The sequence below is a fragment of the Carassius auratus genome, chromosome 19, assembly GCF_003368295.1.
Source record: "Carassius auratus strain Wakin chromosome 19, ASM336829v1, whole genome shotgun sequence".
Lineage (NCBI taxonomy): Eukaryota > Metazoa > Chordata > Actinopteri > Cypriniformes > Cyprinidae > Carassius > Carassius auratus.
This window is the reverse complement of record NC_039261.1, coordinates 10,107,664-10,131,071: the sequence shown is the minus strand read 5'-3', so window position 1 is coordinate 10,131,071 and position 23,408 is coordinate 10,107,664. Positions and strand designations below refer to the sequence as shown.

General features: G+C 38.4%; 1 protein-coding gene across 1 annotated transcript; it reads left to right on the top strand.

The window, feature by feature from the left end:
• Window positions 1-906: 906 nt before the first annotated feature.
• Window positions 907-22,049, top strand: col9a2 (procollagen, type IX, alpha 2). The gene is made up of 32 exons (XM_026288842.1): window positions 907-1,315; window positions 2,736-2,810; window positions 3,785-3,820; window positions 3,913-3,975; window positions 4,601-4,654; window positions 5,441-5,476; window positions 5,684-5,707; window positions 6,073-6,126; window positions 6,324-6,377; window positions 6,716-6,766; window positions 7,754-7,810; window positions 8,091-8,144; window positions 12,410-12,463; window positions 12,632-12,685; window positions 13,452-13,505; window positions 13,600-13,653; window positions 13,749-13,802; window positions 13,892-13,945; window positions 14,254-14,307; window positions 14,781-14,825; window positions 14,969-15,022; window positions 15,104-15,157; window positions 15,242-15,295; window positions 15,469-15,540; window positions 15,931-15,966; window positions 16,077-16,121; window positions 16,213-16,245; window positions 17,218-17,364; window positions 17,876-17,930; window positions 20,406-20,594; window positions 20,692-20,769; window positions 20,852-22,049. The coding sequence occupies exons 1-32, from the start codon at window positions 1,244-1,246 to the stop codon at window positions 21,055-21,057; spliced, it is 2,076 nt and encodes a 691-aa protein (XP_026144627.1). The 5' UTR covers window positions 907-1,243; the 3' UTR covers window positions 21,058-22,049.
• The last annotated feature ends 1,359 nt before the right edge of the window (window positions 22,050-23,408 follow it).

Below are 23,408 nucleotides of genomic sequence, written 5' to 3'. Positions count from 1 at the left end.
TATTATTATTATGATCACTGTTTTTTTTATTGATTCATGTGTTAAAATTTATGAATTAAAAAGATTGTGACAATGATTGTGTTCAGTGATATTTAGTGTTTACATTTAGTTTAACAGCCCATTATAGATTATTAAAGGATAGATCCCACTGTTAAAGTTCATTCTATATCAGTGTTGTTATCGCTAACAAAAACTGCAGCTAAACACTAGTACAAACATTTTTTTTTTGTTAATTGAAATAAAATACAGTACACTTATAAAATTAGATAAGATTTTAAATGCTGCTTAATGAAATAAGAAATCTAATGTCAAGTTACTAAAAAAACAAAAACAAAAAACAAAAAACAAAAACTGAAAAGAAAAATTCACAAATAGTAGCATACATAGAAATGTTTAAAACAAATTTAAAAAAAGATTCAATGACAAAAACATGCAACAAAAATACTAATATTTAAACTAACAACAAAATAGTTGTAATTAGACTTTGTGGACCACTGCTAGTATGCCAGTTGGGTACTGACTTTATTTAGTTTTGTGATTTTTAATGAATGCGTAAAGTATAAAAACACACACGCACACACGCACACCCACCCACGCACACCCACCCCCACACACACACACACACACACACACACCCTGAGTTCAGCTGGTTAACTGTCATATGCAAAAAAAAAAAAAAAAAAAAAGCTGAATGTGTTGTACATTTTATGGCTGCATGTCTAAACTTCCTAATGCAGAACTTAGTATCTGTTTATATAGCCTCAAAAAAAAAAAAAAAAAAAAAAAAAAAAACTGACTGTACACAAACTCAATGACTGGATGTCCAACGTACATATTTAACAATCAACTGAGGTTTTCAGTAATGGGAGGGTGAGAAACATGCAAATGCTGTGTCCAGTTAGCTTTCTAGATCTCTGCTGGATGCATGGACAATCATCAGAAGTCTCCGCCTCCTGCGCTTGTGATGGCTACTCAGGTCTGTCCGGTCCTCAGTGTGCTGGGTTCCCTGAGCTCCCTGAGTTCTCAGGGGCTGGCTGTAGGGCTGGGTTACACCTCTTTCATTCCTCCCCTCAGGACCCTGCCACTGTGTTTTTCTTCCCTGTCCTGGGCAGCGCGCACACTTACATACACACACCTTTCTTTTGCCTGGATCCACCATCCTGGGCTGAGAAGCCAGGAGAGAGGGTGGCAAGGTTCGGAGGAAGCGCTGGGACGATTGGTTTTTGAATAGCGATTCTTCACCATGGATAGATTCTTCATCATCTTCAGGAGCCTGGTCCTGTTGCAGGTGCTCTGCCTGGCCTTTTCACAAGTGGTGAGTTTGGCTGCGGTTATCTACTTTTTCTTGCTGCTGGATGATCTTGAGAATGGGATCATGCATCTTGGAGAACATCCGATGGAATGAAATGGGATTCACTGTGAATTGGACTGGATTGCCATTCAAAAGTCAAAATGCCAACAGATAAAGTTCATTTTGATGTAATTTTGGTGCAATTGGTTCATTAGTTTGCTAGATTACCTGCATATTAGAGACTTTTGATCCTCAAAGTTGCAAGACTTTTTTGATCTTCTGAAAGTTTACCCAAGTGGATAATATTGAATTTTATAACATGCAGAAACATGAGGCCTGGTATTTATCAATAGACTATCTTCAGTCAGCATTATCATTTGATTCTGAAAGCTTAAACAATTCAGTTCAGTAAATGAAATGAATAAATGGAAAGCTGCTGAATAAAATATGAAGCTGAAAGTGAACATGAGACAGATAAACAGAGAGAGGAGAAGGCAGAAAAGGAGAGACTACAAAGAGGCCATTGAAAATACCAGAAGCTGCTATTCAAACAGACAGGACCTGAAACTGTTCTCAGCAGAATAACACATACTTGTCAGATTTAGAAGGACCACCTCAGCCCAAAGCTTGCATGCAGCTCATATGAATAAAATCCAATAGATGAAAAGAATGTGCATTGGAAAAACAAATGTATCTTTGATGCTGAATGGGGGAGAGAGGAGGGGGGTTTCTGTGTAAACATTCCCAGCCTCTCTTTTCCCAGCCCAAATACCCGATTGCACAGCCTCTACTTTTAATTTATTTTTCATCATAAGCCTTGTTCTATCTATCAAATTTGAGCATGTAAACATGTCTGAGGCAGTGTTGTTATCGATAACTAATACCAACAAAAGACTTTTTGAGTAACTTATATAAAGTACTGTATTCAAAAATACAGAAATGTGGCCCAAGCATCTAAGACTAACGAAAAATGAAAAACTGAGATTAACAACAACAACAACAACAACAAAAATCACATTAACAAAAGCATGTAGAAATGACTAAAATTTAAATTAAAAAGCTAATATATCAAAATATGAATAAATACTATTAAAGTATATTAAATAATAGTAAAATAATACTAGTCTGAGGTCACAAGAAGCATTCTCAAACAATATAGGCTGTATTTGTTTGTTTATTATCCACACTTAGACTTGCATGCTAGAGGAATTCACCTAATTTTGTAAATTGCCAGAAATGCAGCTAATTACCTTATGAATATTAATAAATAATATGACAACATGAATTAATTCTTAACATAACGTATTAGAATAAATTGCATACATTTGGCTAGTTATGAGAAAGTTATATACAGAATTCTGTTTGGAAGCATCTGTCTGTGCGTTTCAGTAAACAGTCTTTAGTGAGGATTGAACTGAAACTGTATTAATGTGTTTTATTTTAGACCGGTCCACCCGGACCGCAGGGCCCCCCTGGTCCCCCTGGCCCCGCTGGAACTCCTGGTGCCGACGGCATTGATGTGAGTATTGGAGCCGCCAGGCTGCAGCACAGGTCGAGCTGGTACAAAGACAGGCATTGTGCACCTTGTCATGAGCCCTATATTCATCTGCACTACCAAAATCTTGCCAACAGAGGGCGCAAGAAATAAAAACAATCACACAAGAAGGTTCTGTTAGAGGCTGCCTCTGTCCCATACTGAGAGATTGCTATTAGATGTTGGTTATTTGATACAGTTGTGGCCGAGGCTGGATTCAGTATAAAGAAACTCAGGATAAAAAGGTCTGACTGATCCATTGCATGTCAAAAACAGAAACAGGATCCCCATGTTTCTCCATAAGCTCGATTATTTCAGGATATTTAGATTTTGTAGTTATAAATAGTGATAAATGCATAAATACAATTAATCAACACATTATTATAGTGGTTAATGTGTATATATATATATATATATATATATATATATATATATATATATATATATATATATATATATATATATATATATATATATATATTATACACACACACACACAATATATATACTCAGTATATATAAATACACATATGGATGTAATGATTAACCCTGAGCTGGTAGAAAAATGATTAAAATATGTGATGATTATATATATATATATATATATATATATATATATATATATATATATATATATATATATATATATATATACAGTACACGTACATATATTACGTAAAACAAATGTTTTTTACTTTGGATGCGATTAATTGCAATAAATCGTTTGACAGCACTACTGAAAATACTTTAAATCTAACCATATAAAGAGTTTAGGATGGAGAAGAAGCTTGTTTGTTGGTGGAGTTATATGTGTCCTTTTTTACATTTTATTTTTACATATTTCTTTGACATATTAATAGCATATACTATAGACCAATAGATATTTTATTTTATTTTATTTTATTTTATTTTATTTTCTCCCAGTTCTCATTGCTCATGTTTTTCCCCTTGATTTACAGGGTGAAAAGGGTCCTCCTGGACCTCCTGGACCAGTGGTAACCACAGATGATATTTATATATTTACACAACCATTCAAAAGTCACACTCAAAAAACTGAGGTGTTTGTCATGTGTGAACCACTTTACAGGGTCAAAAGGGAGAGCCAGGCGAGCCTGGTCCTGATGGATCTCCAGGGGAGGATGGCATTGATGTAAGTGACACTCGTAATGAATGAATTACAGTTATGGACTTTCATGAGGTTATAGATCAGTCATAATTTAGTTGGGGGTGAAAAAAAAAAAGATTGTCATTTGGAGGTGAATAATTATGTACATTTCAGCAACCTCTCATTTAGTTCTCATTTAATAAAAAAACAAAGCAACAGTGGAGCTAAATCTCATTTTGAATAATTACATTTGTTTTATAATGAACAATGGCATTTGAAATCATGTTCTGGTGAAGGTTATTCACACCTTCTCTCTGCAGTGCTGGCATGAGACTGAGAAAGGAGATGTTAGTCCTAGACTTTCTCAGTCACATGCTAGGAAGCAAACATTCCTAATTGGATTTTCTGGTTAATCCGCTCTGGAATGCCAATCCCTGTTTTTGTCTCCCACTAGATTGTGAATCTGAGGAACTATGTATTTTGAAAATGTTTTGGTACTGAATGAGAATATGCACATGGATCTTCACATATTACTGCAAATGTTCTGCTTATAAATGACCTGCTTAACTCTTCGCATCACCTTAGAGATGACCCAGTCAATGATTCCATATAAATAATTACTGCCTGAGTATTATTCAGAAGGCTTGTTTTTCTCTTTCTCTTTCTCCAGGGTTTGATTGGGGCTAAGGGTGAGAGGGGCCCTCGTGGTAATCCTGGACCAAAGGTCAGGAAATAATATTTTCTTTTCTTTAAGGATGCAGAGTGCACACACATTCACGCGGATCATCATTTGGCCAACAAACATACATAACATATCAGTTAATGTTTAACCAATGATGATAGAGGGCAAAGACTCAAAACAATTTTATGAATAACATGAATATCATGTCTGCATATTGAGAATATTCTGAATAACATAAAGGGCCCTACGCAAGGCACAGCGTGTTTGCTATTTCCAGTCTGGTGCCGCTCGCATTTTCCCGGCCAGTGTCACATCGTTTAATTAGCAAATGCATTTGCGCCCATTTGTGCGTCCATGGTCCAAAAAAGAGGTGTGTTCAGGCACATTGCTGGCGCATTGCTATAAGGAGCTGAAAATAGACTGCGCCATAGACCAACTCAAACCTGGTCTAAAGTCTGAAGTCAATGGCGCAATATTTTTTGTTATTTAAAGAGCGTGTTGGTAGAAAATGCGCCTCTGAGCGGGTCCACAGTGCGCACTGACTTTGCTTTTTACACAAAGGTATGCGCATCACACAAACATGCCAAATATTAAAAACAAAAAAATTACAGTGTAAAAGAATATTATTGTGTAGGCTAAATAAATATAATGGATAGTCATTGCATGTGTTAGAATTAGGCTACTTATTTGCACCTGCGCAGTGCGCTTTTCACTTTGCGTTTTGATTGTTAAAATAGGGCCCATAATCTTTTCAGACACTGTTATTCTAAAAGTGTATGAAGAATGGAATGCATCTAATTTCACATTATGTTTTATTGATGTTCACAGGGTCGGCCAGGGCCAGGTGGACCACCAGGGCGACCTGTAAGTGTAAAAAATATGTTATGAATTTGTTGAACAAAAAAATAATGGTGTAAGACCTCCACTTGCCGTTACTCCTGCTATTCAACAGGTGATGTTGTAGTACAAAAATAAATTTGAGTATTTCTATAGATGCTGTATACTATATTCTAGTATTAATGCACTACATTCAAGATCTGTTGCTAATAATTTCCTTCTTTTTACGTCTAGGGACCTGGACTGCCTGGACTTCCTGTAAGTAACCCAGTTCATAATCTAGCTTACTTCCTTAATTTGCTTCCTTTGCCTTTCCTATTTTACTTATTTTATTTAGGGCCCAAGCACTCAAGGTTGGCTATATAAGGCCAAATTAATTTGTTTTTCTCCCATGCCGTTTCAGTGAGAATGATTGGTGTACTTTATTTGTTTGCTTAAAAAACATTTTGCATGTACTAAAGGCTTTTGAAGAGCAAGTCTTACGAAATCTTTTGAATCCTTATGGGATCTTAGCCCACTGAGGTTTTGTCTGTTCTTAGATACAACAGCATGCACTTATTAGTGCATTAGAGTAATAAACAAGTATCTAATTTCTAATTTCACTGTTCATTATCTCATTACAGGGAGCAGCTGGCCCCATTGGGCTTCCTGGACAAATTGGGCCTACTGGGCAAAAGGTGGGTCTCACTCCAATATATTTGTTCATAATAACATGACATTATATAAATCTTTCATGGTTAAGAATGCTGCTCATACTTACTAACTAAGACTGTAGTTTTGAATATTTTAATTGTAAAAAATTGGCAAAATGCCAATGTAATTAAAAGGATCACTGAACTGCTGCCTCCTTGCACTCAAATCTCTCATCCCATAGGGTGACATGGGAAGTCCTGGAGCTCCAGGATTACCCGGACCTTCAGGAAAGCCAGTAAGTCACAGAATGTTTCATTTACTTCACTTTAAAATGTAGTCTTCTCAAGTCATACCACAGAATCCAATTCTCTGTATAAAACTGTAGGGCTGATAATAAATCAGCGTCAGGACAGTGTAAAATGACATCTCATCTCATAACTACTGCAATTCTGGCTGTACGTTTTATTTCATTTTCTGCTTTATTTCATTTCATTTGAAGGCATCCATTTGGGATCTGCTTCAGAACTGTATTACTTCATAATAAACTCTCCAAAACATAGCCTTTTCTTCCCAGGCACCTGTATTTATATAATCTTTTTCAGTTTTCCTTATCTCATTTGGTGTCATTTTCAGGGTCCACCAGGAAAGTTTTTGGGTTTAGAGGAAGGCAGTGCTGACTTCCAGGTGAGGTGATAGTTTCTCTCCAAAACCATGATGTGCCGCAGCTAAATTCCAAAGTATATCTCTGGAAATAAAATAAAACAAAACCATTAGTCAGCTTGAAAAAGAACGATAACATTGATTGCATGCAATAAATAAATAAATTGTATTTTGAGGTACAGTTTTATAAGGGAATAAATCATCTGCATGTGATCAAACAGCAGCATTGTACAAATTTGCAAACTGTAGGACTGCCAAATAAAACTACTGAAAACAACTTCTTAATGCATTTAATTGGTCTTTTTTCAATTGTTATTTTTTTTTTCCACAGTAAAATATATATTTAAAAAATCCTTGAAATCCCTCAAATCTTTTTACTTTTTCCCAGTAAAACCATATAAACATCCTTAAAATAAGAAACATTTTCTTATGAACGTGTTAGGATGATAATAACAATCCTTAAAATAATACGATACATTTACTTCTTTCTTTTTATATTTGTCCACTATATTTTTAAACAGCCCTTCTCTGTATTTGGTTTCTCTCAGAGTTTGCCCCGTTAGACCTTACACACCCCTTATTGATCTCAGTGTTCATAGATTTTCCTAATGAGCTTCATTAAATGGATGCCATCAAAGGCTTCTGCCCATTAGCACCTCTCTGGATCAAGAAGCAGAGCGGGTCCCATGGCTGTGATCTGCAGCCAGCCTGCCAGGAGTCTGCTCTGCACTGGGGGATCACGTGGCAGACTGGCTGACTGCTTCTCCTCCGGCCTGTGGTGCCCAGCTGGAGCCCTGTTCTGTCTGGATCAATCCTTATCATCCATTTACTGTAATTAGAGGGCTGGTGGTCTGAGATTTTGTAAAAAAATAAAATAAAAATAATAATAAAAAAAAAAATTTCAGGGGCTTTTTCGCTTAGCTGAACAGATATGACAGCACTTTTTTTTTTACCTGTGTGATGTGGAATGTTGCACATTTTTTAATCTGATGTTACTGATGTGTGTTGTAGTGTCCAACCAACTGTCCACCTGGGCCGAAAGGTCCTCAGGGCCTACAGGGAGTGAAGGTCAGTAATTTAACATTTTGTATTTTTCTCAGATTTCTTTGTTGTGAATTAATGTGACTCAAGCCTTTGGTTAAAAGGCATTTCAAAGGCCTGCAACCACTTTCCGCATGACTGCATTCGCAAAACAAGATTAAAGTGTTACTTAAGCAAATCCTTCCATTATGACTGCACAAGTGTTTTGCATCATAGTTGTGTACATGAAATGATGGATTGACCAATCAACATTTCCAAAACATTTTACAAAATGTAATGATTCATCATGACATTATTTTTCTCACAGGGACATAAAGGTCGCGCTGGGGTATTAGGAGATCCAGGAAGCATCGGAAAAGTGGTATGTTTTTCTTTATGATGATGTTTGTAATAATAATAATAATAATAATAATAATAATAATAATAATAATAATAACAAAAACAATAAAAATGACACTTTACAATAATTTCACAATATTGCTTAACTACACTAGCTAACATGAACTAACAATTTGCCTCTGATGCATTAATCCTAATGTAATTTTAATGTAATTTTAACATTAACTAATACATTATTAAAAAACAAAAGTTGTATTGGTTTTTGCGCAATGAATCTAAGCTAGGATAAACAAACAATTAAAATGTATAGTTTTATTAAAAAAACATGAACAAAGATTAAGAAATGTAACAAATGAAATGCTCATTGTTGGTTATTATTAGTCACTACATTACACTACACTACATATTTCACTAATCAACAAATGGAACCTTGTTGTAAATTGTTACAACAACATTATTATTATTGTTATTATTACTACTGCTACTACTAATGATAATAATGATAATGATTATATGTAAATTAAAAATGTTGATTGGAACATTCTGTTGTTATTTTGTTGCCTGACTTAATACTAAACCTTGTCAATGCTCTATTCATGTAAAAGTCATGTACTGAGAATGTCTCGGTTACATGTGTAACTCTCACTCCCTGAAAGAGGGAATGGAGTTGTCACGTTGGGACCGCTGAAAGGGAATCTCGCCTGAGAGACCAATCCACTTTGAGTGTAACTAAACGAGCCAATTGATATGCGGAATTAGCATCTTTCTGCCACACAGCACGGGTATAAGAGGCAGCAGGTGCACTGCATTCATTCATGTTTTTGCTGAGGAGCCGAGCCGAGTTGAGTCTGCGACCCTGCCGCTCAGCAGTGTTACATGACATGACAAAAATAGGAATCCCTACCAAGGTGCCACTGGTGCTGCCCTCCCAGTGCCCTTTGTAGTCCTCCTAAACCTTTTTATAAGGCAGATGATAGGATCAGGCTCTACACTGAAAAGGTCGACTACTGCTGTTCCTTGAACAACCCAAATGACTTGGATAACACTGGAAAGTGCGCCCTTCCTAGAGAGGGTTGAGTGACATTTACTCATGTGGAGTAACCCAGAAGGGTTCTATTGCATATGGAAGTCTCTAAGATGACACTCTGCTGCATCATCAAGAGACAGCAGAGCGTCTCATAGGCCAAGGTGATGGCATCCACTATCCAGTGGGCCATCCTCTGCTTGGAGACAGCTTTCCCCTTCTGCTGTCCTCCATAACAGACAAAGAGCTTCTCTGAAGTCCTAAAGCTCTGAATTCTATCCACGTACTGTCACAGTGCATGTACAGGGCAGAGCAAAGCCAGGGCTGGGTCTGGCTCCTCCAAGGGGCAGCACTTGCAGGTTAACCACCTGGGCCCTGAATAGAGTGGTAGGAACCTTGAGCACATAGCACATAACAACGTCTCAGCGTTGCACTGGAGTCAGCTGGCCCAAACTCAAGGCACGATTCGTTGAATGAAAATGCCTACAGGTGCTCCACCCTCTTGAAATGGAGCCACTAACAGGACCTGCTCCTCGTCCACCCTGATCTTGCGTCTGTGCAAGTAGGCTCACTGTGTGCCAGTGCATCCGTGCTGAGCATTGCCCTCGGTTAGTGAGTAGAACCACTGGCAGTGGGTGGTTTCTGGAGATACAAACAGGTCTACCTGAGTAACTCCAATCTGTCTCCAGATCAGCTGAACAGCCTGGAGGTGGAGTCTCCAGCTCGCTAGAAGTGTAACTCAAGACTGCCTGATTGAACACTCCTGGGATTTGGATGGCATGAAGGGAGAGGAGGAGGAGGCAGGCAAGTTACAACATGCAATGTGAGCAAAAACCACCATGCCAGTTGATATACACAACAGTCGCAGTATTGTCTGTGTGGATCAGTACATCCCTGCCCCGAAAGGCACCCTCTGAGGTGGTTCATGGCAAGTTGAACTGCCAGTATCTTGAGGCAATTGATATCCCAATGCAGTTGGGGACCCCTCGACACACCTGACATTGTATGTGGCTCCTCAGCCAGTGGCAGAGGCATCTGCTAAAACCACTGCATGCCTAGATACCTGTTCCAGTGGCACTACTGCGGGAAGGAATGAAGGATCAGCCCACGGGCTGAAGGTTCTGTGACAGGCCGGTGTATTCTGAACCCGGTGAGTGCTGCGTAGCCATGCCCACCTCAGCACTTGGCCATGGAGCCAGTGCTGAAGCAGTCTCATATGGAGCAGACCGGGTGTAACAACTGCAGCGGTTGCAGCCAAATGCCCCAGGAGCATCTGAAACAATTCCAGTGAGACTGCCGTCCTGCCTGATAAAGTCTTGAGGCAGTTCAGCACGACAGCACGTTTCAGGGTAAAGCGTGATGTCTGGTTGACCGAATCCAGCTCCATTCCAAGAAAAGAGAACATCTGCATTGGCAAGAGTTTGCTCTTTTCCCAGGTGTCTAAGCACCACGTCCCTGTGTGTGCACAACTGATCTCAAGATTGTGCGAGTATGAGCCAGTATTCAAGAGAGTTGAGGATGCAAAAACCATGTTCTCTCAAGGGATCAAGGGCCAACTCTGTGACTTTGGTGAAGACACGGTGTGACAGAGACAGATCTTGTACTGATATCCCTGACCCTCGAAGGTCAAACGCAGATGGATGCACTCAAAAATGCATTTCTGTGTCAGCATTTTGAACCCACCACTCTTCTTGGGCACAATGAAGTAAAGACTGTAAAACCCAGTCCTCATATCAGCTGGAGGGACTGGCTTTATTGCATCTTTCGCCAGCAGGACTGCAATTTCCGCATGCAAGACAGATTTTGCTGATGTAAACCAGATGCCCCTGAACTCGGGGGCATGCCGGGTGAATTGAATCACATATCCGAGTCTGATGGTCTGGCATTTGACGGCTTGATGCAGGGTCTTGAGGTTCACAGCACCTACCTGATTCCACGAATGGGCAGAGGGAGTGCTCTTGGGCAACCCACTGCTGCCGGCTGGCAAAAAGGGAGGAGGGAAGTGATCTTGTGATGCACAGTCAACCACTCTCCTCCTCTTGGGACCCAGAAACTGAGGAAACTCTCTCTTTCTGAAGTTCTGGGTACCACTGGCTGCTGGGCCAGCGGCGTAACAAAAACGAAAAGAAACATTCCAAAAGATGCAGTCACCCGTGTTGCTCTTGTAGGGATTGCTCTTTTAGTGCTGAAGCACACATGAGAGCTGATCACTGCATACTCCTGGTGTGGCTGTCTGAACACCGGATGATTCCCACAAGACTGTGACCACTGGTACTGTCTGCTGTAATGCCAGCACTCTTTTTCTGCAATCACTCGAAGAGAAGAGCAGTAATGCACCACCACTCAGCTCTGAAGCAGAAAGATGAATGAATGCAGTGCAACTGCTGCCTCTTATACCCGCGCTGTGGTGTGTGGCAGCCAGATGCGAATTCCGCATGCCAGTGTCCAATGGCTTGTTTAGTTACACTCAAAGTGGATTGGTCTCTCTGACAATATTCCCATTTGTTGGTACTGATGTGACGTCGAAAGTGACTGACTGAAAGAGAACTAAATGGTGTGTACACTGTGTAACCACAGAGGGACGCTTGTGAGCACCTTTCTGAATGATAAAATGACATGAAATGCGTCCCCTTACAGCTTTACACTTCATTAATCGCATATCATAGTTTGTGACACGCAGAGAACAACAAACATAGTGATTGATTGGTAAGGATTAATAAACAATGCTTATTATTAAGCATCCAGATCATGCTTTGAGTTGCCCCAGCATCTCTCCCCTAACACTGCGTCCATCAGCAGAGCAGGATTATGTGTTAATGATGCCCCTCAAGGCATATAACTGCCTCTAATCTGAGGGTGAGTCACAGACAGAACACATTGACCCAGATGAAAGGAAAAAGTGTGCCGGCAGGTACTGAGAAGCTACTGCGCTGTGAATTAATCACATTTAATGAGCCCCACAAGGACATTAGAATGGACTACAGGGTCAGAGTGGATTTACCCATAATGCACAGCACGACTGTCCAAGCTCAAGTCTTTGGGAAGTGTTGACTTTAATATTGATTATCAAATTCATAACTTGCATATCTGAAGTGCATAACCAAAATTGCTGTATATATTAAAAATAATATTAGCAAAAACAACAACAACAACAACAACAACAGACTTCAGAATGACAAACCACATAACATCCCAAAATAAAAGTACACACATTTTTCTTTAGAATGAAAGTATCTGTTTCATCCTTGTATTCTTGTCCTTAGGGTGGAAAGGGTGAAGTGGGCATCTCCGGTGAACAAGGAATACCAGGCCCTCCAGTAATGTATTTATTTCTGTTTTGGTTTGACTTTATATATATTTTAGAATTTAAGCCTCTGTTGCTGTTACATCATGGCAAGTAATTGTACCAGTACCTTTTTTGAAGGTCCTTTAGGAAATCACCTGTGGAATAAAACATCTGCTTCTCTCTACCACAATAACTTTAGGGTCCACAGGGTCTGAGAGGGTATCCAGGAATGGTGGGGCCCAAAGGCGAGACGGTGAGTCATAGTTCTCAAAATATTACTCTTTATCTTTTTATGGATACCCTAAATATGATCTTGACTAGTCTGAGGAGATATATAAAGGGATAAAGAGCGAATGACAGCATCCGTTTTGCTACTGTTAATTGAAACTGAAAAAATATATATTTTTAAATAAGCTGTAATAAAGTAAACTATAAATGATCAATGAAAAACTTACTGAAAAATAAACTAATTAGAAATGAAACTGAAATCATTAGAAATGTAACTGAAATAAATAAGCTGAACAGATATATTAAAAATCACAAAATTATTAAAATGTAAAAATTAAATAAAGGCTGAAATTATATTTGCATAATATCATAATATATAAATAATAATAATAAAATAACTCAGGGAAACAGTCGATCTGTCGCAGAGTGGAAGACATGACTATAAATAATACACATTTCACATACCTGTAACTGAGAATGGGCATTTTTGGTCCATTAAATATGTGGCTAATTTTATTACTCAGTCTCTGTGTGTGAGATGAGATAATAATTTTGCCAGCCATTTTTAAATATATGTGCATATAGCTTATTTTGTTTCTCCACAGAATTGTGCATACGGGTTGATTTGCATGTGGTTTATTATATTATGTAAAACACCCAGTGGAACATAAACAAATAATGCACAACTTTAATTGCATTTGTAGGACAACAAATCTCCACTTACATGAATTTTTGTTATTTTGTTTTACAATCTGTAAAAGCCTAAAAGTGATTCACAACCTCTTTGACAGGGACCACGTGGTTATAAAGGAATTTTAGGACCAATCGGAATCCCTGGACGCCCTGTAAGTCTGCAAGTCATGTTTGAATACATTTCATATTCATAACAGAAAAAAAAAGAAACAAAAAAAGAAATGATAATCTCATTGTGCATTGCAGGGTGAAGAGGGACCCCAAGGACCACCTGGAGAGCCTGGTGACAAAGGCGACATGGTAAGTATTAGTAATATGATTCACATCTATTCAACCCATCATTAAATTGTCCTTCTACATGTTAATTTATCAAACTTTTGCTGTTATTCTTGTAGGGAGAGCGTGGAGTACGAGGGCCTCAGGGAGTGGTCGGAAAGAAGGGAGAGAATGTAAGTTAAAAGCTAGCTAATTTAAATGCAATTTAACATACGTCTCCTAAATTTATGCTCTTAATCTTGTGATTAATGTTCATTGTCAGGGTCTTCCAGGAATTGATGGAAAAGATGGTAATCCTGGCATCCCAGGAATAAAGGTATGGATGGCTCTTTTTCAGCGCTTAAATCAATTCCCACAGCAGCCATCATTTTTCAGGAAGACACATGACATGTGTAAAGTATAATGCACATTTAGACAGAGTGAGCAAGTCTTCTTTCATCCTTAACTGGCTTATTTTATCAATGTCAGTGACTGGTTAACTTTTCATGATCCTGCTAATTATACACCCAATTACTTGTCAATAAAAAAAAAAAGATATATATATATATATATATATATATATATATATATATATATATATAAATTATATATATATAATTCTGTACTGTCCTGTAATATTTTTAGGGAGCCACAGGACAAAATGGAAGACCTGGAGCCCCTGGTCTTCAGGGAGACGCTGTAAGTAGAATTAAATTTTTTCATTATCCTTTCCATATCATATACACAGTAACTGTCAGAATTAGATGTGCTAGGAACCCTTTGCCATCTTCTTCACATCTGTCCATTGTGCCCCCCTTGTTAAATGAGGATAATTAAAGATAAAAAGTAAAAGTTTAGTGTATTTTCTGCCTACAGTCTGAGTGTGACATTCTTGCCCTGACTATTTTGGAGCCTAAACCACCTTGAAATTGCTTCTACTATTAACTATTCATCATCATCAAACATGACTCTCCTGGTGACTTGGGGTAATGGAGCATGCTGGTTATGATACAAAACATCACATCGTACCTGCGCAAGCCATAATACAGGCACCCTCACTAACAGGATGAGTTATTGCAGCCTTGTTCTGATATCAGCACAGAGGACGGACATGAAGGTGGTCTGCAGGGGTCACTATATACATTCTTCATGCAATTCTTCATATTTTTTAGGGTTTGCCTGGTATGCCTGGAGCCAAGGGTGAAATTGGAGTTAAGGTGAGATCATGTAGTTATTTTCTGAATGCCTACATGGTTTTTCTGGAACCATAGTTTTTGGATGTCTGTTGATATTATACTATCCATAAGTGATTAATTCTGCTCTTTCATAAATGTATTTTTTTTTTTTTTTTTGAGTTTAGGGTGAGACAGGACCCAGAGGCTTGACGGGAATGCAAGGTCTTCCAGGACCTCAAGTATGTCATATCATTCAAGGTCAGTTTTACGCATAATCCAAAAACTTTTCTGGCTTCTCATCATGTTTCCTGTTCTTTCAGGGAGAGCCCGGTCCTCCAGGTGAAGCTGGCATGGAGGGAGTCCCAGGACCAAAGGTCATTGGCCATCCTCATTGACAATCCTTTCATTAACACTGAAGGAAATTCTCTTTTCTTAAATTTTCACTTCATGTCCAATAGGGGGATAGGGGCGAAAGAGGACCAGTTGGGCCTCCTGGTATTGTTGGCTCGCCTGTAAGTTTCTTTATGATTCTTTATTTCAGACTTTTATTTACAGATATTTATTTTTCTGCTATAATCAGGTCAAAGAAACCCTTTTTCTTAGGAAAATATGGGATCCAAACACATACAGTATGAAATCTGTCCATTTCAATCCTTCACTTCACTCTTCTTTGTTGTACCTGCAGGGCAGTAAGGGGGAGAGGGGTCCCATGGGTGTCCCAGGTGCTCAGGGTCTAACTGGAACTAAGGGTGACAAGGTTTGTGACCATATAAACACAGTGACTAATGGTAACTATATTCTTGTTTAAACTGATAGAATGTTGAGGTTTGACCACATGGGGGCAGTCTTCACTCGTGATTGGACTCTTTTCACTAGAGGACATCTATGCACTTAGATAATCCATGTCCATGTTTCCAAATAATACCCCTCAATTCAGTATGACATATCCTCTTTAATGTTTGTTGTCCTTTAATCTACACTATCCTTGCCATTTAAAACATTGAATATTGGTGTTAAAAGCCAGTTGATTTAATGTGCTCGGAGAGTTTACAGTAAAATAAGATATTACCAGCAATAAATTCCCGGTGTCTCACCCATTAGGGCTGAAACTGAGAGATATCTGATGTACAATTGCGTCTCTTCACAGGGATTCCAGGGCAAAGTGGGATCAAAGGGAGACGTTGTGAGTACACCCTCAGAAAGATACGTACACATATTTATGGAGTGAAATAGAAAAGATAAAAGCTAACGACTGAAGGTGACATTGATGGATCTCACCTGCTTCTTTCACAGGGTGATCCTGGTGTAGAGGGATTGGCTGGGGAGAAAGGAGAGAAGGTAAATAAGGCTGTAGTCGGATACATTTATTTAATAGAGTGGTTCCAGAGGACTTCTGTTCATCTTTAAATTACATCTCTCCATCTGACAGGGACAATCTGGGGAGCCCGGCCCTAAGGGACAGGTAAGGACAGCTTGAAGAACATAGATAATGTTAGGTGAAATTTAGTTAGATCCAACTTTTGTAGTTTGGTTTACAATGGTGAAGGACAAGACACAAGTTAACTATGTCAGCTTTAAAAAAAAAAATAATACTTTATGCCATCCCAGTTTTATGAGCACATTTAAAAATGCCCTCAACTTTTGCCCAAACCTATGGTGTGAGACAGAGACTACTTTTTCGTCCTACAAATGGAAGACGATGAACAGGGCATGTTTACAGCATTGCTATTGTTAATTAAAATTAATTATTTAAAAAAATATATATTTTTTTTTGTAAACTGAAATAAAGCTGAGATAAATGAAATATAATTAGTATGTAAAAAAGAAAATATGAAACTGAAATAAAATTGAAATAAAAAAGTCAGAATACTACAAGACTAAAATGTAAATAAATGAAATCTAAAAAGAAATATGAAACTGATAAAAATGCCAAAGCACATACAAATAACTAATATGTACTGTAACTCATGTTAAGGAAACCTGTTTGGAAACAATAAACTCATCAATATGCGGTTGCTCAGACTTATTATTCCTCTGCCCAAAATTCTGGCATGCAACAAGGTTTGTGCTACGAGACTCTTGGCTGACTATAAAATGTGCAAAAGCAATTTTTTTAATCATTAATAATTATTATTGGTAACACCTTAGTATAGGGTCCAATTCGCACTATTAAATAGCATTATTAGCATGTCTATTATTAACATATTGGCTGTTTGATAGTACTTATAAAGCACATATTCTGCATGAAAATATTCTACATCCTTAATCCTATCCAATACCTAAACTTAAAAACTACCTTACGAACTATTAATTAGCAGCTAATTAAGAATTTATTGAGGCTAAAGTCTTAGTTAATGGTTTGTTAATATTGAGAATCTGACCTTAAAATAAAGTGTTTCTTTGCTTATTTAATAACTGCCTCCTCTATCAACAGCAAGGTGTGACCGGTGATCAAGGGCACAACGGCCCGACCGGAGATCCCGGTAAACCAGGAGACCAGGGTCCTGCAGGCTTACCTGGTCCACGTGGCCTGCACGGAGAAAGAGGAGTTCCAGGGATGCCAGGAATACAAGGACGACCTGTGAGTGTTGAACAGCACCAACAATCCCCAATAATCATTTCCTTCACAGAATTCCCGACCTACATTCCCCCAACAAACAATTCAGTTTGCCGGAGAGCAACATTTTTGCCTCCGATACAACAAAGCCAAAGTTGCACCAGCCAGACAGGTTGCAGTAGCATGCAGCGTTAGAAAAACCCTTGCAGAAAATAATAAGAACTCTTACTGGTTAGGAACATTGACTTTCTCTTTCACACTATTGAAGGCATAGTTCACCTGAAAATGAAATAATTTAGTCATTAATTATACATGTATAAATCTCAATTTCATAAACCCTTATGACTGGTTTTGTGATCCAGGGTCACATATGGAAACGAGGAGCTTGGGCATTTTTCTAAATAACTTATTTTGTGTCCTACACATGAAAGAAATTCAGACAGGTTTGGAATGAGAATAGATGATGAAAATGTTTTATTTATTGGGTGTGAATAGGCGGAGAGTGTTTTCCTCATTTTTATGATTTTGTTTTAAGGGTCGTGATGCTACAGATCAGCACATCGTTGACGTGGTCCTGAAGATGCTTCAAGGTGAGTAACAATCATTGTTCTTTCAGTAAACGGTTGCGATCCAGATTGGCTGCAATCAGTGTGTCAGGAAGAGGGCAGCTGTAATCTAGCTAAATCCACACAGTACTTTTCATCCGCTGAAATGTATTAACGTGCATCATCATTCCTCAGGGACAGCTCTCCTGCCAAACACTGCGGACTGAGTCTGCAGCTATTTATCTGCTGTTCAGAATTGACTTGCACAGAGTTCTGTTTTCTCTGGGATTGTCGTTCTCTGCTCTCTGGCCTTCTATTTTGCAAGAGAAAGATGGCCTGAACCGGCCAATGATAACCTCTGTTGGCTCCCACCATTTCACAATGTAATCTCTCAGCCTTTCAGCCTGAGATTGCAAACATACCTTCACTTATACATACCCCCACACTCACCTGAACCGAGGGGAAGCATTCCTCTCTCGTTCCCCATCGGAAAATAGATTAAATGTGGGGATTTGGTCACTGTGACAACTGGTCAACCGATGAATGTCCACCTCTGGATTGTTATCTTAATGATATTTACCCAATGCTGCAGGACACCCGGTGAGAAGTGACTGTGTGCTAGGCTAAGCTTCAACACTATTTGCTGGCATTCTTTTCGGGGCCGGCCACTTCCGTCCCACATTTTTGTATTCCGCTGTGCTGCTCTTTCACTGCTGTTCTATGTAAACATGAGCTAGATGGATGTGCTTGACTTCTGCGATCACGTTTAACTTCTTTTGCAGTTTTGTGCATGAGGGGCTGTTCACATAGAATAAGTTTTTCCATTTCACTCCCAGTGTGATTCATAGAATGAATGTATGCACAGAAAACGCACGTACACCTCTCTTTCAGATGTGAAATCTATGAATAGCAAATGATCTTGAACTTGCGCGCAACTGAATGGTTTCAGCTTTCTGCCTCGACTCCCAATGAATGTCATTAATATGTAAAAGATCGCCAGTCATCATCCAAATCCTTTAATTTAGAACGGCGATCTGCAAGAACAGCTTACATTTCCAAAAATCTGCAGTACTCTCACAAGAAAAAGTGTGTAAGTATGCTCAGACACTGACATGATGCTATTAGTACGTTTCCACGTCAAAGGGAGGTTTTACAAATGTGACCTGGACCACAAAACCATTCATGAGGGGCAATTTTTAAAATAAATTTATAAATAATCTGAAAGCTGAATAAATAGGCTTTCCGTTGATGTGTGGTTTGTTAGGATTAGACAATATTTTGCGATATACAACTATATGAAAATCTTGAATCTGATGGTGCAAAAAATTAAAATATTGAGAAAATCACCTTTAAAGTTGTCCAAATTAAGTTCTTACCAATGCATATTACTAATCAAAAATTAATCTTTGATATATTTACAGTAGGAAATAATAATAAAAAAAATCTTCATGGAACATGATCTTTACTTAATATCCAATGATTTTTGGCATAGAAGAAAAATCAATCATTTTGACCTAAACAATGTATTTTTGGCTATTGCTACCCCAGCGACTAAAGATCGGTTATGTGGTCCAGGATCACAAATATGAGTGTTGGCGTGGATCTAAGCATGCACACTCTAAGATCAAATCTGTGCGTATGCACTCTTTATGAATGAGGCCCCATGTCTTTTGCAACATCTTCAACTTTTAGATCAACTTTAAAAAAGGACCAGCATTTTCCCCACATTTCACTGCCCATGTCTTACAGTTTTTTTCTTTTTTTTTTTTAAACAAATGCACGTCATGTGTGAATGGCCCTCAACGCAGCAATCTAAGCTCAATTTAAAAGAACCCATTTTTACATTTCATTGTTTTTCTATTTAAACATGCAGTAGATGGATGTGTTTGACTGCTGTGCTTGAGCCTCGCTCTTATGCAGCTTCTCACGCATGACGAGCTTCAGACCGAATGCGTTTTTCCATTTCAGTGTACTACTTTTCTGTTGTTTTTCAATGTAAAAACGTGCCAGATGAATGTTTGATCACTGCTCCCATCTTGAGCATGACATCACATTATAAAAACATGCCACTCAAGTAAAAAAAAATGTACATTGAAAAGCATATCAAGTCCTTGCGTTTTTCCCCATTTTTAGATTCTAGACCTTGATTTGTTTTCTAATGCCACTGCTCTGCATCTCAAGTTTTTACATTTCACTGAGCTTATTTTCCATAGTTTTTCTATTTAAGTTTGCGATCAATGGACATTTTTGACTTCATTGCTCATGTCTTTCTCAGTATTGCACAAAACATGGCATTCTAAAAATGCAATGTGCAAGTTAAAAGAGTGTGCATTAAAAAAAAAAGAAGGAAAACGTGTCCATGGCTTTGCAGCATCTTGTGGACATGATGTTCTAAAAACACAGCATTTATTTTAAAAGAAGTTCATCTGTAAAAGTTTTTTTTCTTTTTCTTCCAGACACAAAACATATTCTGGGTGAATGACCAACTTATCTAAACCGAATCATTTATTCTTCTGACAGAGAAGTTAGCTGCGGTAGCGGTGAGCTCTAAGAGAGCTGTGCTGGGTGGAGCAGGTGTGATGGGCCCTCCAGGTCCTCCAGGACCACCTGGACCTCCAGGACCTCAGGGTCCTCATGGACTGCCAGGCGGCCGTGGCATTCCTGGCATGATCGGGGGCCCAGGCCAGATAGGAAACACTGGTCTTAAAGGTTGAACAAACCTTCTAAATATAGATGCTGCTCTTGAGAAAATATTGTCAGTCAGCCTCATTACTTTAAACATCATCCTCATGCTTCTATTTTGCAGGGAAGAGGGGTGCAAAGGGAGAGAGAGGAGATCCTGGACGACCACATCCTGGCCAACCGGGACCACCTGGACTGCCAGGTAAGCTCAAAGTCCACCTGTATAGTCCAAGTTGTCCAAAGGCGAACTGGTTTCCTCAGCAGACAATCCTGTTTTCTCACAGGTCCTCCAGGTCTTGACGGTGTGGCTCGTGACGGTAGGCCAGGCGAGCGAGGACCCCAGGGTGCAGCGGGTGAGCCAGGCCGTCCTGGAAAAGTTGGTCTTCCCGGTCTTCCTGGATATTGTGAAGCAGCTGCATGTTTGGCAGCATCTGCCTACACTTCTCCCAGATTACAAGAGGCGGGAACAGTAAAGGGCCCATCCACTTAAAGCAAGCCCTCTACTGTGGCATAAGAACATCTGGGAGAGAAAGAAAGTGTCAGAAAGAAAGAAAGAAAGGGGGAGAAGCATGGAAAGAGGAGCACACAGGCCTTCTCTTCAATGGGCACACTATGAGGAGGGAGGGAGCAGCTGCTGCTTGATATTGTGAACTTTTAGTATGTATTAGGATTGTTTATATATGATTTAACATCTACAGGAAGGAAGTGTTAAGTTGGCAATGTCAGCTGCTGCTGCTCTCTCCAACCTCACAGTACAAAGAGATGTGAGAACATTGCCAGTGACATCATTGAGGACATTATCACCATGCACCCTGGACTAGAAGAACTGTAAGAATGACATTTGAAACAAAGGTGCCGTTTTTGTTTTTAAAATATTATTTGTTTCATGCATCTGATCCAAACACCTTAAAGATAAAGGATGATGGTGAGAATTTTACATGCCAGGAAATTCCCCTATAATTGAACCAATAAAAAGTATTCAAAGCTACTTTATTAATAGATTCATTTACCTCGTTCTTCAGTGAACATCTTCCCCGGCTTGAGCTGATACTTCATGTGTACATTATGTCCCCGTTTGTATTGTGCCTGTCTCCGCCGTGAAGCAATGCCTTTGATCTGCTCTTGTGAGATGGTGACGTGCTCCCATTAACTTTATCCTCGGTTCCATGCTGTAAATCTTTGTAAATGTGTATTAATTTTGTATGGACAGGGTAGGTTTAGAATATAAAACAGATCCAGAGTTAATGAATTTAATCAGCATTCAGGATCAAACTCCAAACAATGCTCAGACTTTCTGGTCAATTAAAAACCTGTATGCCACTTTGAACATTCTGTGTGTTATGTGCTTAGAGAAGAACTGATTATCTTCATTAACAGACTATTTATTGTTCTCTTTTGGTTCGTCTGTAAACACTCAAGTTTTATTACCTGGTTGTTCAGATTTACCCCAATCAATAAAGAGGAACGTTTTGTAAAACTCAATGTTCTTCTGCATCGTGAACATCTGAGAGGAACAACGATTTTAACTTTTGAAGAGGCACTCCAAAATGTCTGAATCGACTTTGCTTGACTATTCTCAAGTTGCGATCATCCCTGTTTCTTGTTCACCTTTTCGTTCCCATTTTCTTACTTCCAGTCAATTTTGCTTTTAATATGCTTTGATACAGGACTCTGTGAACAGCCACTCTTTTCAGTAATGAGCTTCTGTGACTTACTCTCTTTGTGGAGTGTCAATGATTGTCTTCTGGACCATTGCTAAGTCAGCATTCTTCTTCATTATTGTCGTTTTTAAAAAACAAGAAATACCCAGAATTTATATTGTAGGGATGGTAATTTATTGAAACTAAAATGTAAATATTCTAATATTTTTAGATACTAGATTTTTGACTTTTATTATCTGTAAGCTCTAATCATCATCATCAAAAAAAAAAAAAAAAATTAAAATGTATTACTTTATATATATTGATTCTAGGATATATAAATATATATTTCACTTTTTGAAATAAGTTACAAAAAAGTTCAGATACTTGAATAATTTAGTTATTATTTAACTGATGAACTGAGATTTGGAATGGGAAGGTCTATCGGACTGCAATGCTGGATGAAAAAAATACCTTAAGTTGAGTATAAAATCAACACACTAGACCAGGGGTTTTTCAAATTTAGGATTATAAATTAGGATCATCCTCATGTGAGGGACCCCATCAAAAGAAATGTAAAAGCTAAGTAAGTATAAAATATTATTTGGTTGCCTAGACCCAAGTTTGAAAACTGCACCAGATGGTAGAAAACCATAAGTACACCATTTGGGACACAGCTCATGTTTCTCACATTATACTGCTGATTCATATTCTGATCACTATAGGTTACAACATTTTCGCCCCTTTGCAGTATAAGCAATCTTATTTATATTTCCAAACCACCATCCCCACCATCATATATGCTGTTATTCACAAAGTGCTGAAAATTTACTGGAAACTCTGTACCCCTGGGCTCAATACTAAGTATTTCAAGACATTTCAGTCATCCTTTGTGAATACAAAACTGTTGCTATTATTACAAACTGAAGATAGATACATAGATATGTTGTTTAGGGACTGACAAATGAACATGTCCATGGAGAACTCTGCTTTCAAAACTTTTATTGCTTCTCTTAAGTTTCTTCAAAGAAAAATTTGCACACAAATGACTTTACTTACAAATAGCGCTATGATGAGATGCATGATGATGGGGGAGATTTTTTTTTTTTAAAGCTTGGATAAAAAGAGGTTGAAAGGCCGATCTGTAATTGACATGCTCGTAACGTTCACTTCATGAAAGCTGCATAATTTGAGAAATGTG

Coding starts and splice junctions, on each gene's coding strand:
- col9a2 (XM_026288842.1), top strand. CDS start 1,244: ATGGATAGATTCTTCATCATCTTCAGGAGCCTGGTCCTGTTGCAGGTG. Junction 13,946..14,253: donor CTGGCATCCCAGGAATAAAG/GTATGGATGGCT, acceptor TAATATTTTTAG/GGAGCCACAGGACAAAATGG. Junction 17,365..17,875: donor CAGGAATACAAGGACGACCT/GTGAGTGTTGAA, acceptor TTTTGTTTTAAG/GGTCGTGATGCTACAGATCA.